Raw genomic sequence first — 22,569 nt, 5'->3', positions numbered from 1 at the left:
ATATCTACAGTACATCTCTATAAATACTACAGTATATCTACAGTACATCTCTAAAAATACTGCAGTATATCTACAGTACATCTCTATATATATCTGCAGTATATCTACAGTACATCTCTGTATATATCTGCAGTACATCTCTATATATATCTGGAGTATATCTACAGTACATCTCTATAAATACTACAGTATATCTACAGTACATCTCTGTATATATCTACAGTACATCATCTCTATAAATACTGCAGTATATCTACAGTACATCTCTATAAATATCTGCAGTATATCTACAGTACATCTCTGTATATATCTGCAGTACATCTCTATATACATCTCTATAAATACTGCAGTATATCTGTAGTACATCTCTATAAATACTGCAGTATATCTGCAGTACTTCTCTCTATATATCTGCAGTACATCTACAGTACATCTCTATAAATATCTATAGTACATCTCTATAAATACTGCAGTATATCTGCAGTACTTCTCTGTATATATCTGCAGTATATCTACAGTACATTTCTGTAAATACTGCAGTATATCTGTAGTACATCTCTATAAATACTGCAGTATATCTACAGTACATCTCTATAAATATTGCAGTATATCTACAGTACATTTCTGTAAATACTGCAGTATATCTGTAGTACATCTCTATAAATACTGCAGTATATCTACAGTACATCTCTATAAATATTGCAGTATATCTACAGTACATCTCTGTATATATCTGCAGTATATCTACAGTACATCTCTATAAATACTGCAGTATATCTACAGTACATCTCTATAAATATTGCAGTATATCTACAGTACATCTCTGTATATATCTACAGTACATCTCTATAAATACTGCAGTATATCTACAGTACATCTATGTATATATCTGCAGTACATCTCTACAAATACTGCAGTATATCTACAGTACATCTCTATAAATACTGCAGTATATCTACAGTACATCTCTATAAATACTGCAGTATATCTACAGTACATCTCTATAAATACTGCAATATATCTACAGTACATCTCTATAAATACTGCAGTATATCTACAGTACACGGTGGCAGATTAAACAACAATGTTCTTCAGCCAGGTGTTTACGTAATGGTATTGTAACGTAATGTTATTGTAGCGGCTGATTTTCCCCTGTCCTTGATAACCCTAACTCTGGCAGAGGACAGATGAACCACGATTAATCCCTGTTCCACATATGACTTTGAAAACAATCAATATTGCGTTGGGTGGGTAACTCCAACCCTGACCCTGACAGAGGACAGATTAACCACGATTAATCCCTGTGGGTGGGTGGGTAACTGTAACCCTACAGAGATATGACTACGCCCAGGTTCTATACAGGTGAACTACCGGTTTATGGTGATGTGTTATAGCCTGTCCCCATTCTAACTCTATGGAAACTCTATGCTATAGAGTTACCATAGAGTTACTACATAGTTACCATATATTTACCATAGAGTTGCCATAGAGTTACTATATATTTACCATAGAGTTACCATAGAGTTACTACATAGTTACCACTATAGAGTTACTATATATTTACAATAGAGTTACCATAGAGTTACTACATAGTTACTATATATTTACCATAGAGTTACCATAGAGGTACTATATATTTACCATAGAGTTACCATAGAGTTACTACATAGTTACTACTATAGAGTTACTATATATTTACAATAGAGTTACCATAGAGTTACTACATAGTTACTATATATTTACCATAGAGTTACCATAGAGTTACTATATATTTACCATAGAGTTACCATAGAGTTACTATATATTTACCATAGAGTTACCATAGAGTTACTATATATTTACAATAGAGTTACCATAGAGTTACTACATAGTTACTATATATTTACCATAGAGTTACCATAGAGTTACTATATATTTACCATAGAGTTACCATAGAGTTACTACATAGTTACCACTATTGACTTACTACATAGTTACCACTATTGATTTACTACATAGTTACCACTATAGAGTTAGTATATATTTACCATAGAGTTACTACATAGTTACCACTATTGACTTACTACATAGTTACCACTATTGACTTACTACATAGTTACCACTATAGAGTTACTACATAGTTACTACATAGTTACCATAGAGTTACTACATAGTTACCACTATAGAGTTAGTATATATTTACCATAGAGTTACTACATAGTTACTATAGAGTTACTACATAGTTACTATAGAGTTACTACATAGTTACCACTATTGAGTTAGTATATATTTACCATAGAGTTACTACATAGTTACTACATAGTTACCATAGAGTTACTACATAGTTACCACTATAGAGTTAGTATATATTTACCATAGAGTTACTACATAGTTACTATAGAGTTAGTACATAGTTACTATATATTTACTATAGAGTTACTACATAGTTACCACTATAGAGTTACTACATAGTTACTATATATTTACCATAGAGTTACTACATAGTTACCATAGAGTTACTACATAGTTACCACTATAGAGTTACTACATAGTTACTATATATTTACCATAGAGTTACTATATATTTACCATAGAGTTACCATAGAGTTACTACATAGTTACTATATATTTACCATAGAGTTACTACATAGTTACTACATGTATATTTACCATAGAGTTACTATATATTTACCATAGAGTTACTACATAGTTACTATATATTTACCATAGAGTTACTATATATTTACCATAGAGTTACCATAGAGTTACTACATAGTTACTATATATTTACCATAGAGTTACTACATAGTTACTATATATTTACCATAGAGTTACTACATAGTTACTATATATTTACCATAGAGTTACTACATAGTTACCACTATAGAGTTACTACATAGTTACTATATATTTACCATAGAGTTACTACATAGTTACCATAGAGTTACTACATAGTTACCACTATAGAGTTACTACATAGTTACTATATATTTACCATAGAGTTACTATATATTTACCATAGAGTTACCATAGAGTTACTACATACTATTACTTACTATATTTACCATAGATTTACTACATAGTTACTACATATTTACCATATAGTTACTACATAGTTACTATATATTTACCATAGAGTTACTACATAGTTACCATAGAGTTACTACATAGTTACCACTATAGAGTTACTACATAGTTACTATATATTTACCATAGAGTTATTATATAGTTACTACATAGTTACCATAGAGTTACTACATAGTTACCACTATAGAGTTACTACATAGTTACTATATATTTACCATAGAGTTACATAGTTTATAGAGTTACTACATAGTTACTATATATTTACCATAGAGTTACTACATAGTTACTACATAGTTACCATAGAGTTACTATATATTTACCATAGAGTTACCATAGAGTTACTACATAGTTACTATATATTTACCATAGAGTTACTACATAGTTACTATATATTTACCATAGAGTTACTATATATTTACCATATAGTTACCATAGAGTTACTACATAGTTACTATATATTTACCATAGAGTTACTACATAGTTACTACATAGTTACCATAGAGTTACTATATATTTACCATAGAGTTACCATAGAGTTACTACATAGTTACTATATATTTACCATAGAGTTACTATAGAGTTACCATATAGTTACTATAGAGTTACTACATAGTTAGCACTATAGAGTTACTACATAGTTACTATATATTTACCATAGACTTACTATATATTTACCATAGATTTACTACATAGTTACCATAGAGTTATTACATAGTTACTATATATTTACCATAGAGTTACTACATAGTTACTATATATTTACCATAGAGTTACTATATATTTACCATAGAGTTACTACATAGTTACCATAGAGTTACTACATAGTTACTATATATTTACCATAGAGTTACTACATAGTTACCATAGAGTTACTACATAGTTACTATATATTTACCACAGAGTTACTACATAGTTACTATAGAGTTACTACATAGTTACCATATATTTACCATAGAGTTACTATATATTTACCATAGAGTTACTACATAGTTACCATAGAGTTACTACATAGTTACTATATATTTACCACAGAGTTACTACATAGTTACTATATATTTACCATAGAGTTACTACATAGTTACTACATAGTTACCATAGAGTTACTATATATTTACCATAGAGTTACTACATAGTTACTATATATTTACCATAGAGTTACTACATAGTTACTATAGAGTTACTACATAGTTACTATATATTTACCATAGAGTTACTACATAGTTACTACATAGTTACCATAGAGTTACTACATAGTTACCATAGAGTTACTACAAAGTTACCATAGAGTTACTATATATTTACCATAGAGTTACTACTTAGTTACTATATATTTACCATAGAGTTACTACATAGTTACTATAGAGTTACTACATAGTTACCATAGAGTTAAATATATAGTAACTATGTAGTAACGCTATGGTAAATATATAACTCTATAGTGGGGCGGCAGGGTAACCTAGTGGTTAGAGCGTGTGACTAGTAACCGGAAGGTTGCGAGTTCAAACCCCCGAGCTGACAAGGTACAAATCTGTCGTTCTGCCCCTGAGCAGGCAGTTAACCCACTGTTCCTAGGCCGTCATTGAAAATAAGAATTTGTTCTTAACTGACTTGCCTAGTTAAATAAAGGTAAAATAAATTAATAAATGGTAACTCCATAGTAACTCCATAGTAACTCCATAGTAACTCCATAGTAACTCCATAGTAACTCCATAGTAACTCCATAGTAACTCCATAGTAACTCTATAGTAACGGCAAACAGCGCTCAACGTTTACCCGTGTATTAAGTTATCACTTCATCATTGGCAGTGTTGGTGAAGCTTGAGGGAGGCAGTGTTGGTGAAGCTTGAGGGAGACAGTGTGGGTGGAGGTTGAGGGAAGCAGTGTTGGTGAAGGTTGAGGGAGGCAGTGAAGGTTGAGGGAGGCAGTGATGGTGAAGCTTGAGGGAGGCAGTGTTGGTGAAGCTTGAGGGAGGCAGTGTGGGTGGAGGTTGAGGGAGGCAGTGTGGGTGGAGGTTGAGGGAGGCAGTGTTGGTGAAGGTTGAGGGAGGCAGTGATGGTGGAGGTTGAGGGAGGCAGTGTTGGTGAAGGTTGAGGGAGGCAGTGTTGGTGAAGGTTGAGGGAGGCAGTGTTGGTGAAGGTTGAGGGAGGCGTTGGTGAAGGTTGAGGGAGGCAGTGTTGGTGAAGGTTAGTGTTGAGGGAGGCAATGCTGGTGGAGGTTGAGGGAGGCAGTGTTGGTGAAGGTTGAGGGTGGCAGTGATGATGGAGGTTGAGGGAGGCAGTGATGGTGGAGGTTGAGGGAGGCAGTGTTGGTGAAGGTTAGTGTTGAGGGAGGCAATGCTGGTGGAGGTTGAGGGAGGCAGTGTTGGTGAAGGTTAAGGGAGGCAGTGCTGGTGGAGGTTGAGGGAGGCAGTGATGGTGGAGGTTATTATTGAGGGAGGCAGTGATGGTGGAGGTTATTATTGAGGGAGGCAGTGATGGTGGAGGTTATTATTGAGGGAGGCAGTGATGGTGGAGGTTGAGGGAGGCAGTGTTGGTGGAGGTTATTATTGAGGGAGGCAGTGATGGTGGAGGTTATTATTGAGGGAGGGAGTGATGGTGGAGATTGAGCGAGGCAGTGCTGGTGGAGGTTATTATTGAGGGAGGCAGTGATGGTGGAGGTTATTATTGAGGGAGGCAGTGATGGTGGAGGTTGAGGGAGGCAGTGCTGGTGGAGGTTATTATTGAGGGAGGCAGTGATGGTGGAGGTTATTATTGATGGAGGCAGTGATGGTGGAGGTTATTATTGAGGGAGGCAGTGATGATGGAGGTTATTATTGAGGGAGGCAGTGATGGTGGAGGTTATTATTGAGGGAGGCAGTGATGGTGGAGGTTGAGGGAGGCAGTGCTGGTGGAGGTTATTATTGAGGGAGGCAGTGATGGTGGAGGTTATTATTGAGGGAGGCAGTGCTGGTGGAGGTTGAGGGAGGCAGTGCTGGTGGAGGTTATTATTGAGGGAGGCAGTGCTGGTGGAGGTTATTATTGAGGGAGGCAGTGCTGGTGGAGGTTATTATTGAGGGAGGCAGTGCTGGTGGAGGTTGAGGGAGGCAGTGATGGTGGAGGTTGAGGGAGGCGGTGATGGTGGAGGTTGAGGGAGGCAGTGATGGTGGAGGTTGAGGAAGGCAGTGATGGTGGAGGTTGAGGGAGACGGTGATGGTTGAGGTTATTATTGAGGGAGGCAGTGATGGTGGAGGTTATTATTGAGGGAGGCAGTGATGGTGGAGGTTATTATTGAGGGAGGCAGTGATGGTGGAGGTTATTATTGAGGGAGGCAGTGATGGTGGAGGTTATTATTGAGGGAGGCAGTGATGGTGGAGGTTATTATTGAGGGAGGCAGTGATGGTTGAGGGAGGCAGTGATGTTTGAGGGAGGCAGTGCTGTGTTTTTAATCTGGCATCTGGACCTGAGTAAAAGTGGTCATAGTTTTAGATTGTGAAGATCAAAATGATATGATGTTGATAGCGACGGTCTAAAATCTGCTGTGGCACTAATTGGATTGTAGAAACAGTACAGGGTTGCGTAAGAACTTATGAAAAGATTGCTAGAGACGAAAGATTCTTAGAAAATAATGATTTGTGTGTGTTTGAGAGAGAGAGAAAGGCAGAGAGATCAAGAGGAGAGGGGGAGATAAAGAGAGAGACAGAGAGAGAGAGAGAAAGAGAGAGTGAGAGAGAGAGAGAGAGAGAGAGAGAGAGAGAGAGAGAGAGAGAGAGAGAGAGAGAGAGAGAGAGAGAGAGAGAGAGAGAGAGGCAGAGATATCGAGAGGAGAGAGGGGGTAAAGAGAGAGAGAGGGAGAGAGAGAGAGGGGTGGGGGACAGAGAAAGAGAGAGAGATGAGAGAGAGAGAGAGGGGTTGGTGGAGGAGAGAGGGAGAGAGAGAGGTGGAGGTTATTATTGAGAGGAGAGAGAGAGAGAGAGAGAGAGAGAGAGAGAGAGAGAGAGAGAGAGAGAGAGAGAGAGAGAGGGGCAGAGAGATCGAGAGGAGAGAGGGGTAGGGGGACAGAGAAAGAGAGAGAGAGAGGACCTGGCTAATACCAATTAGGATATGGCTAAACATACTTGAATCAGTTATGGAACCCATTTCCCTTAATGGTTGTGAGATCTGGGGTCAGCTCACCCACCAAGAATTCACAAAATCGGTCAAACACCAAATTGAGTCTCTGCAAAAATATCCTCTGTGTACAACGTAAAACACCAAATAATGCATGCAGAGCAGAATTAGGCCGATACCCACTAATTATCAAAATCCAGAAAAGAGTCGTTCAATTCTACAACCAACTAAAAGGAAGCGATTCCCAAACCTTTCATAACAAAGCCATCACCTACAGAGAGATGAACCTGGAGAAGAGTCCCTAAGCAAGCTGGTCCTGGGGCTCTGTTCACAAACACAAACACACCCCACAGAGCCACAGGACAGCAGCACAATTAGACCCAACCAAATCATGAGCAAACAAAAAGATAATTACTTGACACATTGGAAAGAATTAACAAAAATACCACAGTGTGACATCACAGCAGCAAGATGTGTGACCTGTTGCCACAAGAAAAGGGCAACCAGTGAAGAACAAACACCATTGTAAATACAACCCATATTTATGTTAATTTGTTTATCCTTTTGTACTTTAACTGTTTGCATATCATTACAACCCTGTATATAGACATACTATGACACTAGAAACGTCTTTATGCTTTCAAACATTTGTTAGTATTATGTTTACTGTTAATTTTTTATTGTTTATTTCACTTTAGTTTATTATGTATTTGACTTGCTTTGACAATGTAAACATATGTTTCACATGCCAATAAAGAGAGAGAGAGAGAGAGAGAGAGAGAGAGAGAGAGAGAGAGAGAGAGAGAGAGAGAGAGAGAGAGAGAGAGAGAGAGAGAGAGAGAGAGAGAGAGAGAGAGAGAGAGGTACAATGACACCCAGAGAGAGAGAGGTACAGTGACACCCAGAGAGAGAGAGAGAGAGAGAGAGAGAGAGAGAGAGAGAGAGAGAGAGAGAGAGAGAGAGAGAGAGAGAGAGAGAGAGAGAGAGAGAGAGAGAGGGGCAGAGATATCGAGAGGAGAGAGGGGGTAAAGAGAGAGAGAGGGAGAGAGAGAGAGGGGTGGGGGACAGAGAAGAGAGAGAGAGAGAGATAGAGAGAGAGAGGGGGTAAAGAGAGAGAGAGAGAGAGAGAGAGAGAGAGAGAGAGAGAGAGAGAGAGAGAGAGAGAGAGAGAGAGAGAGAGAGAGAGAGAGAGAGAGAGAGAGAGAGAGAGAGGGGCAGAGAGATCGAGAGGAGAGAGGGGGTAGGGGGACAGAGAAAGAGAGAGAGAGAGGACCTGGCTAATACCAATTAGGATATGGCTAAACATACTTGAATCAGTTATGGAACCCATTTCCCTTAATGGTTGTGAGATCTGGGGTCCGCTCACCCACCAAGAATTCACAAAATCGGTCAAACACCAAATTGAGTCTCTGCAAAAATATCCTCTGTGTACAACGTAAAACACCAAATAATGCATGCAGAGCAGAATTAGGCCGATACCCACTAATTATCAAAATCCAGAAAAGAGCCGTTCAATTCTACAACCAACTAAAAGGAAGCGATTCCCAAACCTTTCATAACAAAGCCATCACCTACAGAGAGATGAACCTGGAGAAGAGTCCCCTAAGCAAGCTGGTCCTGGGGCTCTGTTCACAAACACAAACACACCCCACAGAGCCACAGGACAGCAGCACAATTAGACCCAACCAAATCATGAGCAAACAAAAAGATAATTACTTGACACATTGGAAAGAATTAACAAAAATACCACAGTGTGACATCACAGCAGCAAGATGTGTGACCTGTTGCCACAAGAAAAGGGCAACCAGTGAAGAACAAACACCATTGTAAATACAACCCATATTTATGTTAATTTGTTTATCCTTTTGTACTTTAACTGTTTGCATATCATTACAACCCTGTATATAGACATACTATGACACTAGAAACGTCTTTATGCTTTCAAACATTTGTTAGTATTATGTTTACTGTTAATTTTTTATTGTTTATTTCACTTTAGTTTATTATGTATTTGACTTGCTTTGACAATGTAAACATATGTTTCACATGCCAATAAAGCCCCTTGAGAGAGAGAGAGAGAGAGAGAGAGAGAGAGAGAGAGAGAGAGAGAGAGAGAGAGAGAGAGAGAGAGAGAGAGAGAGAGAGAGAGAGACAGAGAGAGAGAGAGAGAGAGAGAGAGAGAGAGAGAGAGAGAGAGAGAGAGAGAGAGAGAGAGAGAGAGAGAGAGAGAGAGAGAGAGATGGAGAATGAGAGAGAGAGAATCAATCAACCATCTGGTCTCTCGATGGTGAGCCTCAGGGAGGTGCTTCCTGTCAGTCAGGATAAAGCATCACTATAAGGATTATTTTTCAGGACTCATGTGATGTTGATCTGTTCTGTGGTGTAATTCAGGACAATCCCAATCCCCTAACCCTTATCACCCACCGCTCTCTCACTGCCTGGCAGCTGGGCTGGAGAGAGTCCTAAACAGTCTAGATTAAACTCCCTCTGTTTCTGCCCCTCTCTCTCTCTCTCTCTCTCTCTCTCTCTCTCTCTCTCTCTCTCTCTCTCTCTCTCTCTCTCTCTCTCTCTCTCTCTCTCTCTCTCTCTCTCTCTCTCTCTCTCTCTCTCTCTCTCTCTCTCTCTCTCTCTCTCTCTCTCTCTCTCTCTCTCTCTCTCTCTCTCTCTCTCTCTCTATCCCTCACTCTCACCCAGACACTCAGTTCATATGTGTCTCTTGTTTTTAACAGCAGACATGTCTACAGGAGGAGTACACCGTGGCTTCCTCAGAAAATATGGTAAGACTGACAGTCTTCTAACGGTTCTAACGGTTCTAACGGTTCTAACGGTTCTAACGGTGTAGGCTGTCTGGCTTGGAATAGAGGGATGAACTTGTTTTACTGTGCTACGCAAAAAAATAAAAAAATATTTGATTTGAAATGCTTTGATACATGTTTAGGGATGACATTTATAACAATATAATATAATATATAACAGTTTGTCTAATTCAGCTTTTTTTTTTTTTTTAAAATAGTCCTAGTACTTTCCAGTGTCTTTAATGTAGGAGCTTCTGTAGCTCAGTTGGTAGTGCATGGCGCTTGTAACGCCAGGGTAGTGGGTTCGATCCCCGGGACCACCAATACGTAGAATGTATGCACACATGACTGTAAGTCGCTTTGGATAAAAGCGTCTGCTAAATGGCATATATTATTATATATTAGCTACGTGGATGGTGCACTGTGAAAGGAAGTAGGAAGTGTTGACGCTACAGATGTCTGGAACAGATACAAACTGTACCTGCTGTAAAATAACCAAGTGATTAGATTCAACTCACGTTTATATTATTTCAACCTATTAGTTAGAACTGTTTATTACTAATCTGTAAAAATAAACTACCAATATAAACTCAATTCTCCATGAAGTACAGCTGAATGTACTGGTGGTCTGATAGTCTGGTGGTCTGATGGTCTCCCGGGTAGATTGTTCTACTACTTGTTGCGTCTGTCGTAGTGGATACATTGTATCCGTGCCGCTGTGATGTGTAGGTGATGCGACGCTGCTGTGTGTGTGTGTGTGTGTGTGTGTGTGTGTGTGTGTGTGTGTGTGTGTGTGTGTGTGTGTGTGTGTGTGTGTGTGTGTGTGTGTGTGTGTGTGTGTGTGTGTGTGTGTGTGTGTGTGTGTCTCGGATTATCTCCACACCTCTCAGGATAATCCATCTGTTTCACTCTAATAATCCCTGGTATTCTCCTCCTTCTCCGTCAGCCTGTTAAAGGTTTTTCTTCCGTTGTAAGAGAGGTGGACCAAAATGCAGTGTAGTTATCTTTATACATATTTAATTAAGATGAAAAATACGAACAGTATACAAAAACAATAACCGTGAAAACCCGAAACAGCCCTCCCTATCTGGTGCAAACAAATAAAGAGATAGGAAATCACCCACGAAACACTCAAAGAATATGGCTGCCTAAATATGGTTCCCAATCAGAGACAACGATAAACACCTGCCTCTGATTGAGAACCACTCCAGGCAACCATAGACTTTCCTAGATAACTCCACTAACCACAATCCCATAACCTACAAAAAAAACCTAGACAAAACCAACACATCAGCCATGTCACACCCTGGCCTGACCAACATAATAAAGACAACACAAAATAGACAACACAAAATACTAAGACCAGGGCGTGACACAGCCTAACACATTCTCTGGGTCCACATCCATATATTATTATTAACACAGAGGCTGGCTGGCTGGCTGGCTGGCTGGCTGGCTGGCTGGCTGGCTGGCTGACTGACTGGCTGGCTGGCTGGCTGGCTGGCTGGCTGGCTGGCTGGCTGACTGGCTGGCTGACTGGCTGGCTGGCTGGCTGACTGGCTGGCCGGTCCTGATAATGTCTCTGAAGGACAGAGACACAGAGATATTATAGCTACCTGGGTGATTCTCACGAAACTGGCACTTCACACCAATGTTTTTTTTTTTAAGGCAAATTTTTATTTTTTATTTAAAGAACAACTTTTTCCAATGTACTTCCTCTAGGATCACATGATTGGGATCTGTATTGATCTATTTCATAATTACTGTTATGGTTATTGATCCAACATTTTATCACAACTACGAACAAATTCCAAAAAAAGTAATAAAAACAAAAATGATATATATTTTTTTACATTGGTCACCTAATGAAAAGAAAGAGTTAAACATAAGACTGAAAACAAATATATTTACAATTAAAATTATAACAAATATTTTGTTATTTATTTCATTACCGCAACAAAAACCTTTTCTGAATACTTTATTTCTGTCATAATTTCTTAGGTATATATGTTGAATAATGAACAAAAGACACTAAATCAGATTAAGCCAAAACTAAATATTGGTGTATTAAGGTAATGATTTCAGACATGAGAACACATGTTGTATAGTGTGCCATTAAAAGACTGAACTGAACTGAATCAGAGATTCTGTAACCCAATACATTATCAAACTGAACTGAATCAGAGATTCTGTAACCCAATACATTATCAAACTGAACTGAATCAGAGATTCTGTAACCCAATACATTATCAAACTGAACTGAATCAGAGATTCTGTAACCCAATACATTATCAAACTGAACTGAACTGAATCAGAGATTTAATAACCCAATACATTATCAAACTGTACTGAACTCTATCAGAGATTTAATAACCCAATACATTATCAAACTGATCTGAATCAGAGATTCTGTAACCCAATACATTATCAAACTGTACTGAACTCTATTAGAGATTTAATAACCCAATACATTATCAAACTGTACTGAACTCTATCAGAGATTCAGTAACCCAATACATTATCAAACTGAACTGAATCAGAGATTCTGTAACCCAATACATTATCAAACTGTACTGAACTCTATCAGAGATTTAATAACCCAATACATTATCAAACTGAACTGAATCAGAGATTCTGTAACCCAATACATTATCAAACTGAACTGAATCAGAGATTCTGTAACCCAATACATTATCAAACTGTACTGAACTCTATCAGAGATTTAATAACCCAATACATTATCGAACTGAACTGAACTCTATCAGAGATTCTGTAACCCAATATATTATCAAACTGTACTGAACTCTATCAGAGATTTAATAACCCAGTACATTATCAAACTGTACTGAACTCTATCAGAGATTCAGTAACCCAATACATTATCAAACTGAACTGAATCAGAGATTCTGTAACCCAATACATTATCAAACTGAACTGAATCAGAGATTCTGTAACCCAATACATTATCAAACTGTACTGAACTCTATCAGAGATTTAATAACCCAATACATTATCAAACTGTACTGAACTGAATCAGAGATTCTGTAACCCAATACATTATCAAACTGTACTGAACTCTATCAGAGATTCTGTAACCCAATACATTATCAAACTGAACTGAATCAGAGATTCTGTAACCCAATACATTATCAAACTGTACTGAACTGAATCAGAGATTCTGTAACCCAATACATTATCAAACTGTACTGAACTCTATCAGAGATTTGATAACCCAATACATTATCAAACTGTACTGAACTGAATCAGAGATTTGATAACCCAATACATTATCAAACTGTACTGAACTCTATCAGAGATTCTGTAACCCAATACATTATCAAACTGTACTGAACTCTATCAGAGATTTGATAACCCAATACATTATCAAACTGTACTGAACTCTATCAGAGATTCTGTAACCCAATACATTATCAAACTGTACTGAACTCTATCAGAGATTTAATAACTCAATACATTATCAAACTGAACTGAATCAGAGATTTAATAACCCAATACATTATCAAACTGTACTGAACTCTATCAGAGATTCTGTAACCCAATACATTATCAAACTGTACTGAACTCTATCAGAGATTTAATAACCCAATACATTATCAAACTGTACTGAACTGAATCAGAGATTTGATAACCCAATACATTATCAAACTGAATCAGAGATTCTGTAACCCAATACATTATCAAACTGTACTGAACTCTATCAGAGATTTAATAACCCAATACATTATCAAACTGTACTGAACTCTATCAGAGATTCAATAACCCAATACATTATCAAACTGTACTGAACTCTATCAGAGATTTAATAACCCAATACATTATCAAACTGAACTGAATCAGAGATTCTGTAACCCAATACATTATCAAACTGATCTGAATCAGAGATTCTGTAACCCAATACATTATCAAACTGTACAGAACTCTATCAGAGATTTAATAACCCAATACATTATCAAACTGTACTGAACTGAATCAGAGATTCTGTAACCCAATACATTATTAAACTGTACTGAGCTTTATCAGAGATTTAATAACCCAATACATTATCAAACTGTACTGAACTCTATCAGAGATTTAATAACTCAATACATTATCAAACTGAACTGAATCAGAGATTTAATAACCCAATACATTATCAAACTGTACTGAACTCTATCAGAGATTTAATAACTCAATACATTATCAAACTGAACTGAATCAGAGATTTAATAACCCAATACATTATCAAACTGTACTGAACTCTATCAGAGATTCAGCAACTCAATACATGATCAAACTGAACTGAACTCTATCAGAGAATCAGTATCCCAAATCATAGAATTGTATCATTTGTTAAATCCCAGATGATGTGCATAATACTAAACTCACTGATCTTAATGCAATTGACAAGAATAATATTTGTAATATAATGTATTAGGACCAGTGTTGGGGGTAATGCTTTTCAAAGTAATGTGTTACAGAAATCATTTTACTTTGATGATTACCGGCACGCACCTCTGATCATTGCCATCAATCGCACCAGAGGGCTTTACGAGGGCTTTACGAGGGCTTTACGGTCTAGTGGAGGGTGTGCTTTCTAGAACCCATAGAGGGCTTTACGGTCTAGTGGAGGGTGTGCTTTCTAGAACCCATAGAGGGCTTTACGGTCTAGTGGAGGGTGTGCTTTTTAGAACCCAAAGAGGGCTTTACGGTCTAGTGGAGGGTGTGCTTTCTAGAACCCAAAGAGGGCTTTACGGTCTAGTGGAGGGAACTGAATAGAGTGCTTTCTGGAACCCATACATTAGTGCTTTACGGTCTAGTGGAGGGTGTGATTCTAGAACCCATAGAGGGCTTTACGGTCTAGTGGAGGGTGTGCTTTCTAGAACCCATAGAGGGCTTTACGGTCTAGTGGAGGGTGTGCTTTCTAGAACCCATAGAGGGCTTTACGGTCTAGTGGAGGGTGTGCTTTCTAGAACCCATAGAGGGCTTTACGGTCTAGTGGAGGGTGTGCTTTCTAGAACCCATAGAGGGCTTTACCCGGTCTAGTGGAGGTGTGCTCGAGAACCCAAGAGGGCATTACGGTCAAAGTGGAGGGTGTGCTTTCTAGAATTTAGAGGGCTTTACGGTCTAGTGGAGGGTGTGCTTTCTAGAACCCATAGAGATTTACGGTCTAGTGGAGGGTGTGCTTTCTAGATAACCGTCGCTATGCTACCAGCAATGGCGGCTGGAGAGAAAGATTTTGTATGAAAAGAAAGGACATCTGTACAGAGGTTGAGCTTATACTAAGCTGTGCAACATAAGACATTTCATAGGATTACACATAAATATAAAGGCTAAAGGGATTTTTAAAAATTCATATTTTTCATTATTCTAACTTCCCCATCGCGAGGGAAACTTCTGACAGTTATCAGACCCTGGGAAATTAAGAGCGTCTGCTAAATGACTTAAATGTAAAATGTAAATTATTTCCCCGTTCCATATGCTACAGAAATGTGGTTTATGCCCCAAGTCCAATTCGTGATAGGCATAATTATCCTAATATTACACTTTTATTTTCAAGATTTAAAAACGTGTAAACATGGTAACTGTAATCAGTTACGTTACCAGCAAAGATATTGTAATCGGATTACAGATACTTTTGAAAAACGAGGTAATTACTTTCAAGTTCAAATTGTTTTTTCAATGACATTCAATTACGCATTGAAGAAATGTTTGTTCCAGCCTGAGTGAGTCTGACCACCAATCAGAGACCACTATGATGTCACACCAAATGATGACCACCAATCAGAGACCACTATGATGTCACACCAAATGATGACCACCAATCAGAGACCACTATGATGTCACACCAAATGATGACCACCAATCAGAGACCACTATGATGTCACACCAAATGATGACCACCAATCAGAGACCACTATGATGTCACACCAAATGATGACCACCAATCAGAGACCACTATGATGTCACACCAAATGCGTTTGATGGATCCTTTTTGTCTTTGTCTAATACCTTCCCAACCCTGAACCCCAGTACTCTAACTAGTAACCTTCCCAACCCTGAACCCCAGTACTCTAACTAGTAACCTTCCCAACCCTGACCCCCAGCACTCTAACTAGTAACCTTCCCAACCCAGACCCCCAGCACTCTAACTAGTAACCTTCCCAACCCAGACCCCCAGCACTCTAACTAGTAACCTTCCCAACCCTGACTTCCCCAGCACTCTAACTAGTAACCTTCCCAACCCAGACCCCCAGCACTCTAACTAGTAACCTTCCCAACCCAGACCCCCAGCACTCTAACTAGTAACCTTCCCAACCCAGACCCCCAGCACTCTAACTAGTAACCTTCCCAACCCTGACCCCCAGCACTCTAACTAGTAACCTTCCCAACCCAGACCCCAGCACTCTAACTAGTAACCTTCCCAACCCTGAACCCCAGTACTCTAACTAGTAACCTTCCCAACCCTGAACCCCAGTACTCTAACTAGTAACCTTCCCAACCCTGACCCCCAGCACTCTAACTAGTAACCTTCCCAACCCTGAACCCCAGTACTCTAACTAGTAACCTTCCCAACCCTGACCCCCAGCACTCTAACTAGTAACCTTCCCAACCCAGACCCCCAGCACTCTAACTAGTAACCTTCCCAACCCAGACCCCCAGCACTCTAACTAGTAACCTTCCCAACCCTGACCCCCAGCACTCTAACTAGTAACCTTCCCAACCCAGACCCCCAGCACTCTAACTAGTAACCTTCCCAACCCAGACCCCCAGCACTCTAACTAGTAACCTTCCCAACCCAGACCCCCAGCACTCTAACTAGTAACCTTCCCAACCCTGACCCCCAGCACTCTAACTAGTAACCTTCCCAACCCAGACCCCCAGCACTCTAACTAGTAACCTTCCCAACCCTGAACCCCAGTACTCTAACTAGTAACCTTCCCAACCCTGAACCCCAGTACTCTAACTAGTAACCTTCCCAACCCTGACCCCCAGCACTCTAACTAGTAACCTTCCCAACCCTGACCCCCAGTACTCTAACTAGTACCTTCCCAACCCTGACCCCCAGCACTCTAACTAGTAACCTTCCCAACCCTGACCCCCAGCACTCTAACTAGTAACCTTCCCAACCCAGACCCCCAGTACTCTAACTAGTAACCTTCCCAACCCTGACCCCCAGCACTCTAACTAGTAACCTTCCCAACCCAGACCCCAAGTACTCTAACTAGTAACCTTCCCAACCCTGAACCCCAGTACTCTAACTAGTAACCTTCCCAACCCTGAACCCCAGTACTCTAACTAGTAACCTTCCCAACCCTGAACCCCAGTACTCTAACTAGTAACCTTCCCAACCCTGAACCCCAGTACTCTAACTAGTAACCTTCCCAACCCTGAACCCCAGTACTCTAACTAGTAACCAACCCAGACCCCCAGCACTCTAACTAGTAACCTTCCCAACCCTGAACCCCAGTACTCTAACTAGTAACCTTCCCAACCCTGAACCCCAGTACTCTAACTAGTAACCAACCCAGACCCCCAGCACTCTAACTAGTAACCTTCCCAACCCTGAACCCCAGTACTCTAACTAGTAACCTTCCCAACCCAGACCCCTAGTACTCTAACTAGTAACCAACCCAGACCCCCAGCACTCTAACTAGTAACCTTCCCAAACCTGAACCCCAGTACTCTAACTAGTAACCAACCCAGACCCCCAGCACTCTAACTAGTAACCTTCCCAACCCTGAACCCCAGTACTCTAACTAGTAACCTTCCCAACCCAGACCCCCAGCACTCTAACTAGTAACCAACCCAGACCCCCAGCACTCTAACTAGTAACCAACCCAGACCCCCAGTACTCTAACTAGTAACCTTCCCAACCCAGACCCCCAGTACTCTAACTAGTAACCAACCCAGACCCCCAGCACTCTAACTAGTAACCTTCCCAACCCTGACCCCCAGTACTCTAACTAGTAACCAACCCAGACCCCCAGTACTCTAACTAGTAACCTTCCCAACCCAGACCCCCAGTACTCTAACTAGTAACCTTCCCAACCCTGACCAACAGTACTCTAATTAGTAACCTTCCCAACCCTGAACCCCAGTACTCTAACTAGTAACCTTCCCAACCCAGACCCCCAGTACTCTAACTAATAACCAACCCTGACCCCCAGTACTCTAACTAGTAACCTTCCCAACTCTGACCCCTAGTACTCTAGTGACCTTCCCAACCCTGAACCCCAGTACTCTAACTAGTAACCTTCCCAACCCAGACCCCTAGTACTCTAACTAGTAACCTTCCCAACCCTGATCCCCAGTACTCTAACTAGTAACCTTCCCAACCCAGACCCCTAGTACTCTAACTAGTAACCTTCCCAACCCAGACCCCCAGTACTCTAACTAGTAACATTCCCATCCCTGACCCCCAGTACTCTAACTAGTAACCAACACAGACCCCAGTACTCTAACTAGTAACATTCCCATCCCTGACCCCCAGTACTCTAACTAGTAACCTTCCCAACCCTGACCCCCAGCACTCTAACTAGTAACCTTCCCAACCCAGACCCCCAGCACTCTAACTAGTAACCAACCCAGACCCCCAGCACTCTAACTAGTAACCTTCCCAACCCTGACCCCCAGCACTCTAACTAGTAACCTTCCCAACCCAGACCCCAAGTACTCTAACTAGTAACCTTCCCAACCCTGAACCCCAGTACTCTAACTAGTAACCTTCCCAACCCTGAACCCCAGTACTCTAACTAGTAACCTTCCCAACCCTGAACCCCAGTACTCTAACTAGTAACCTTCCCAACCCTGAACCCCAGTACTCTAACTAGTAACCAACCCAGACCCCCAGCACTCTAACTAGTAACCTTCCCAACCCTGAACTCCAGTACTCTAACTAGTAACCAACCCAGACCCCTAGCACTCTAACTAGTAACCTTCCCAACCCTGAACCCCAGTACTCTAACTAGTAACCTTCCCAACCCAGACCCCTAGTACTCTAACTAGTAACCAACCCAGACCCCCAGCACTCTAACTAGTAACCTTCCCAAACCTGAACCCCAGTACTCTAACTAACTAGTAACCAACCCAGACCCCAGCACTCTAACTAGTAACCTTCCCAACCCTGAACCCCAGTACTCTAACTAGTAACCTTCCCAACCCTGAACCCCAGTACTCTAACTAGTAACCTTCCCAACCCAGACCCCCAGTACTCTAACTAGTAACCAACCCAGACCCCCAGCACTCTAACTAGTAACCTTCCCAACCCTGACCCCTAGTACTCTAGTGACCTTCCCAACCCTGAACCCCAGTACTCTAACTAGTAACCTTCCCAACCCAGACCCCCAGTACTTTCACTAGTAACCTTCCCAACCCTGAACCCCAGTACTCTATCTAGTAACCTTCCCAACCCTGAACCCCAGTACTCTAACTAGTAACCAACCCAGACCCCCAGCACTCTAACTAGTAACCTTCCCAACCCTGAACCCCAGTACTCTAACTAGTAACCTTCCCAACCCTGAACCCCAGTACTCTAACTAGTAACCAACCCAGACCCCCAGCACTCTAACTAGTAACCTTCCCAACCCTGAACCCCAGTACTCTAACTAGTAACCTTCCCAACCCAGACCCCTAGTACTCTAACTAGTAACCAACCCAGACCCCCAGCACTCTAACTAGTAACCTTCCCAAACCTGAACCCCAGTACTCTAACTAGTAACCAACCCAGACCCCCAGCACTCTAACTAGTAACCTTCCCAACCCTGAACCCCAGTACTCTAACTAGTAACCTTCCCAACCCTGAACCCCAGTACTCTAACTAGTAACCTTCCCAACCCAGACCCCCAGCACTCTAACTAGTAACCTTCCCAACCCAGACCCCCAGTACTCTAACTAGTAACCAACCCAGACCCCCAGCACTCTAACTAGTAACCAACCCAGACCCCCAGTACTCTAACTAGTAACCTTCCCAACCCAGACCCCCAGTACTCTAACTAGTAACCAACCCAGACCCCCAGCACTCTAACTAGTAACCTTCCCAACCCTGACCCCCAGTACTCTAACTAGTAACCAACCCAGACCCCCAGTACTCTAACTAGTAACCTTCCCAACCCAGACCCCCAGTACTCTAACTAGTAACCTTCCCAACCCTGACCCCAGTACTCTAATTAGTAACCTTCCCAACCCAGACCCCCAGTACTCTAACTAGTAACCTTCCCAACCCAGACCCCCAGTACTCTAACTAATAACCAACCCTGACCCCCAACTCTAACTAGTAACCTTCCCACTCTGACCCTAGTACTCTAGTGACCTTCCCAACCCTGAACCCCAGTACTCTAACTAGTAACCTTCCCAACCCAGACCCCTAGTACTCTAACTAGTAACCTTCCCAACCCTGATCCCCAGTACTCTAACTAGTAACCTTCCCAACCCAGACCCCAGTACTCTAACTAGTAACCTTCCCAACCCTGAACCCCAGTACTCTAACTAGTAACCAACCCAGACCCCCAGCACTCTAACTAGTAACCTTCCCAACCCTGAACCCCAGTACTCTAACTAGTAACCTTCCCAACCCTGAACCCCAGTACTCTAACTAGTAACCAACCCAGACCCCCAGCACTCTAACTAGTAACCTTCCCAACCCTGAACCACAGTACTCTAACTAGTAACCTTCCCAACCCAGACCCCTAGTACTCTAACTAGTAACCAACCCAGACCCCCAGCACTCTAACTAGTAACCTTCCCAAACCTGAACCCCAGTACTCTAACTAGTAACCAACCCAGACCCCCAGCACTCTAACTAGTAACCTTCCCAACCCTGAACCCCAGTACTCTAACTAGTAACCTTCCCAACCCTGAACCCCAGTACTCTAACTAGTAACCTTCCCAACCCAGACCCCCAGTACTCTAACTAGTAACCAACCCAGACCCCCAGCACTCTAACTAGTAACCAACCCAGACCCCCAGTACTCTAACTAGTAACCTTCCCAACCCAGACCCCCAGTACTCTAACTAGTAACCAACCCAGACCCCCAGCACTCTAACTAGTAACCTTCCCAACCCTGACCCCCAGTACTCTAACTAGTAACCAACCCAGACCCCCAGTACTCTAACTAGTAACCTTCCCAACCCAGACCCCCAGTACTCTAACTAGTAACCTTCCCAACCCTGACCCGCAGTACTCTAATTAGTAACCTTCCCAACCCAGACCCCCAGTACTCTAACTAGTAACCTTCCCAACCCAGACCCCCAGTACTCTAACTAATAACCAACCCTGACCCCCAGTACTCTAACTAGTAACCTTCCCAACTCTGACCCCTAGTACTCTAGTGACCTTCCCAACCCTGAACCCCAGTACTCTAACTAGTAACCTTCCCAACCCAGACCCCTAGTACTCTAACTAGTAACCTTCCCAACCCTGATCCCCAGTACTCTAACTAGTAACCTTCCCAACCCAGACCCCTAGTACTCTAACTAGTAACCTTCCCAACCCAGACCCCCAGTACTCTAACTAGTAACATTCCCATCCCTGACCCCCAGTACTCTAACTAGTAACCAACACAGACCCCAGTACTCTAACTAGTAACATTCCCATCCCTGACCCCCAGTACTCTAACTAGTAACCTTCCCAACCCTGACCCCCAGCACTCTAACTAGTAACCTTCCCAACCCAGACCCCCAGCACTCTAACTAGTAACCAACCCAGACCCCCAGCACTCTAACTAGTAACCTTCCCAACCCTGACCCCCAGCACTCTAACTAGTAACCTTCCCAACCCAGACCCCAAGTACTCTAACTAGTAACCTTCCCAACCCTGAACCCCAGTACTCTAACTAGTAACCTTCCCAACCCTGAACCCCAGTACTCTAACTAGTAACCTTCCCAACCCTGAACCCCAGTACTCTAACTAGTAACCTTCCCAACCCTGAACCCCAGTACTCTAACTAGTAACCAACCCAGACCCCCAGCACTCTAACTAGTAACCTTCCCAACCCTGAACCCCAGTACTCTAACTAGTAACCAACCCAGACCCCTAGCACTCTAACTAGTAACCTTCCCAACCCTGAACCCCAGTACTCTAACTAGTAACCTTCCCAACCCAGACCCCTAGTACTCTAACTAGTAACCAACCCAGACCCCCAGCACTCTAACTAGTAACCTTCCCAAACCTGAACCCCAGTACTCTAACTAGTAACCAACCCAGACCCCCAGCACTCTAACTAGTAACCTTCCCAACCCTGAACCCCAGTACTCTAACTAGTAACCTTCCCAACCCTGAACCCCAGTACTCTAACTAGTAACCTTCCCAACCCAGACCCCCAGTACTCTAACTAGTAACCAACCCAGACCCCCAGCACTCTAACTAGTAACCTTCCCAACCCTGACCCCCAGTACTCTAACTAGTAACCAACCCAGACCCCCAGTACTCTAACTAGTAACCTTCCCAACCCAGACCCCCAGTACTTTCACTAGTAACCTTCCCAACCCTGACCAACAGTACTCTAATTAGTAACCTTCCCAACCCTGAACCCCAGTACTCTTACTAGTAACCTTCCCAACCCAGACCCCCAGTACTCTAACTAATAACCAACCCTGACCCCCAGTACTCTAACTAGTAACCTTCC

General features: G+C 41.7%; 1 protein-coding gene across 2 annotated transcripts in view; it reads left to right on the top strand.

The window, feature by feature from the left end:
• si:ch1073-83n3.2 overlaps nt 1–22,569 on the top strand; it is a 46,738-nt gene that overhangs the window by 6,257 nt on the left and 17,912 nt on the right. Inside the window, exon 2 of one of the 2 annotated variants that reach the window (XM_046316560.1) lies at nt 9,881–9,928. In XM_046316560.1, coding sequence (XP_046172516.1) covers nt 9,886–9,928 — 43 coding nt within the window. In that variant the 5' untranslated portion in view covers nt 9,881–9,885. Of the gene's footprint in view, nt 1–9,849; nt 9,929–22,569 lie in introns of those variants that run through there. The other variant, XM_046316559.1, reaches the window with a different exon arrangement.

The sequence above is a fragment of the Oncorhynchus gorbuscha genome, linkage group LG19 (genome assembly GCF_021184085.1).
Source record: "Oncorhynchus gorbuscha isolate QuinsamMale2020 ecotype Even-year linkage group LG19, OgorEven_v1.0, whole genome shotgun sequence".
Classification (NCBI taxonomy): Eukaryota; Metazoa; Chordata; class Actinopteri; order Salmoniformes; family Salmonidae; genus Oncorhynchus; species Oncorhynchus gorbuscha.
This window is presented reverse-complemented; position numbering and strand designations above follow the sequence as displayed.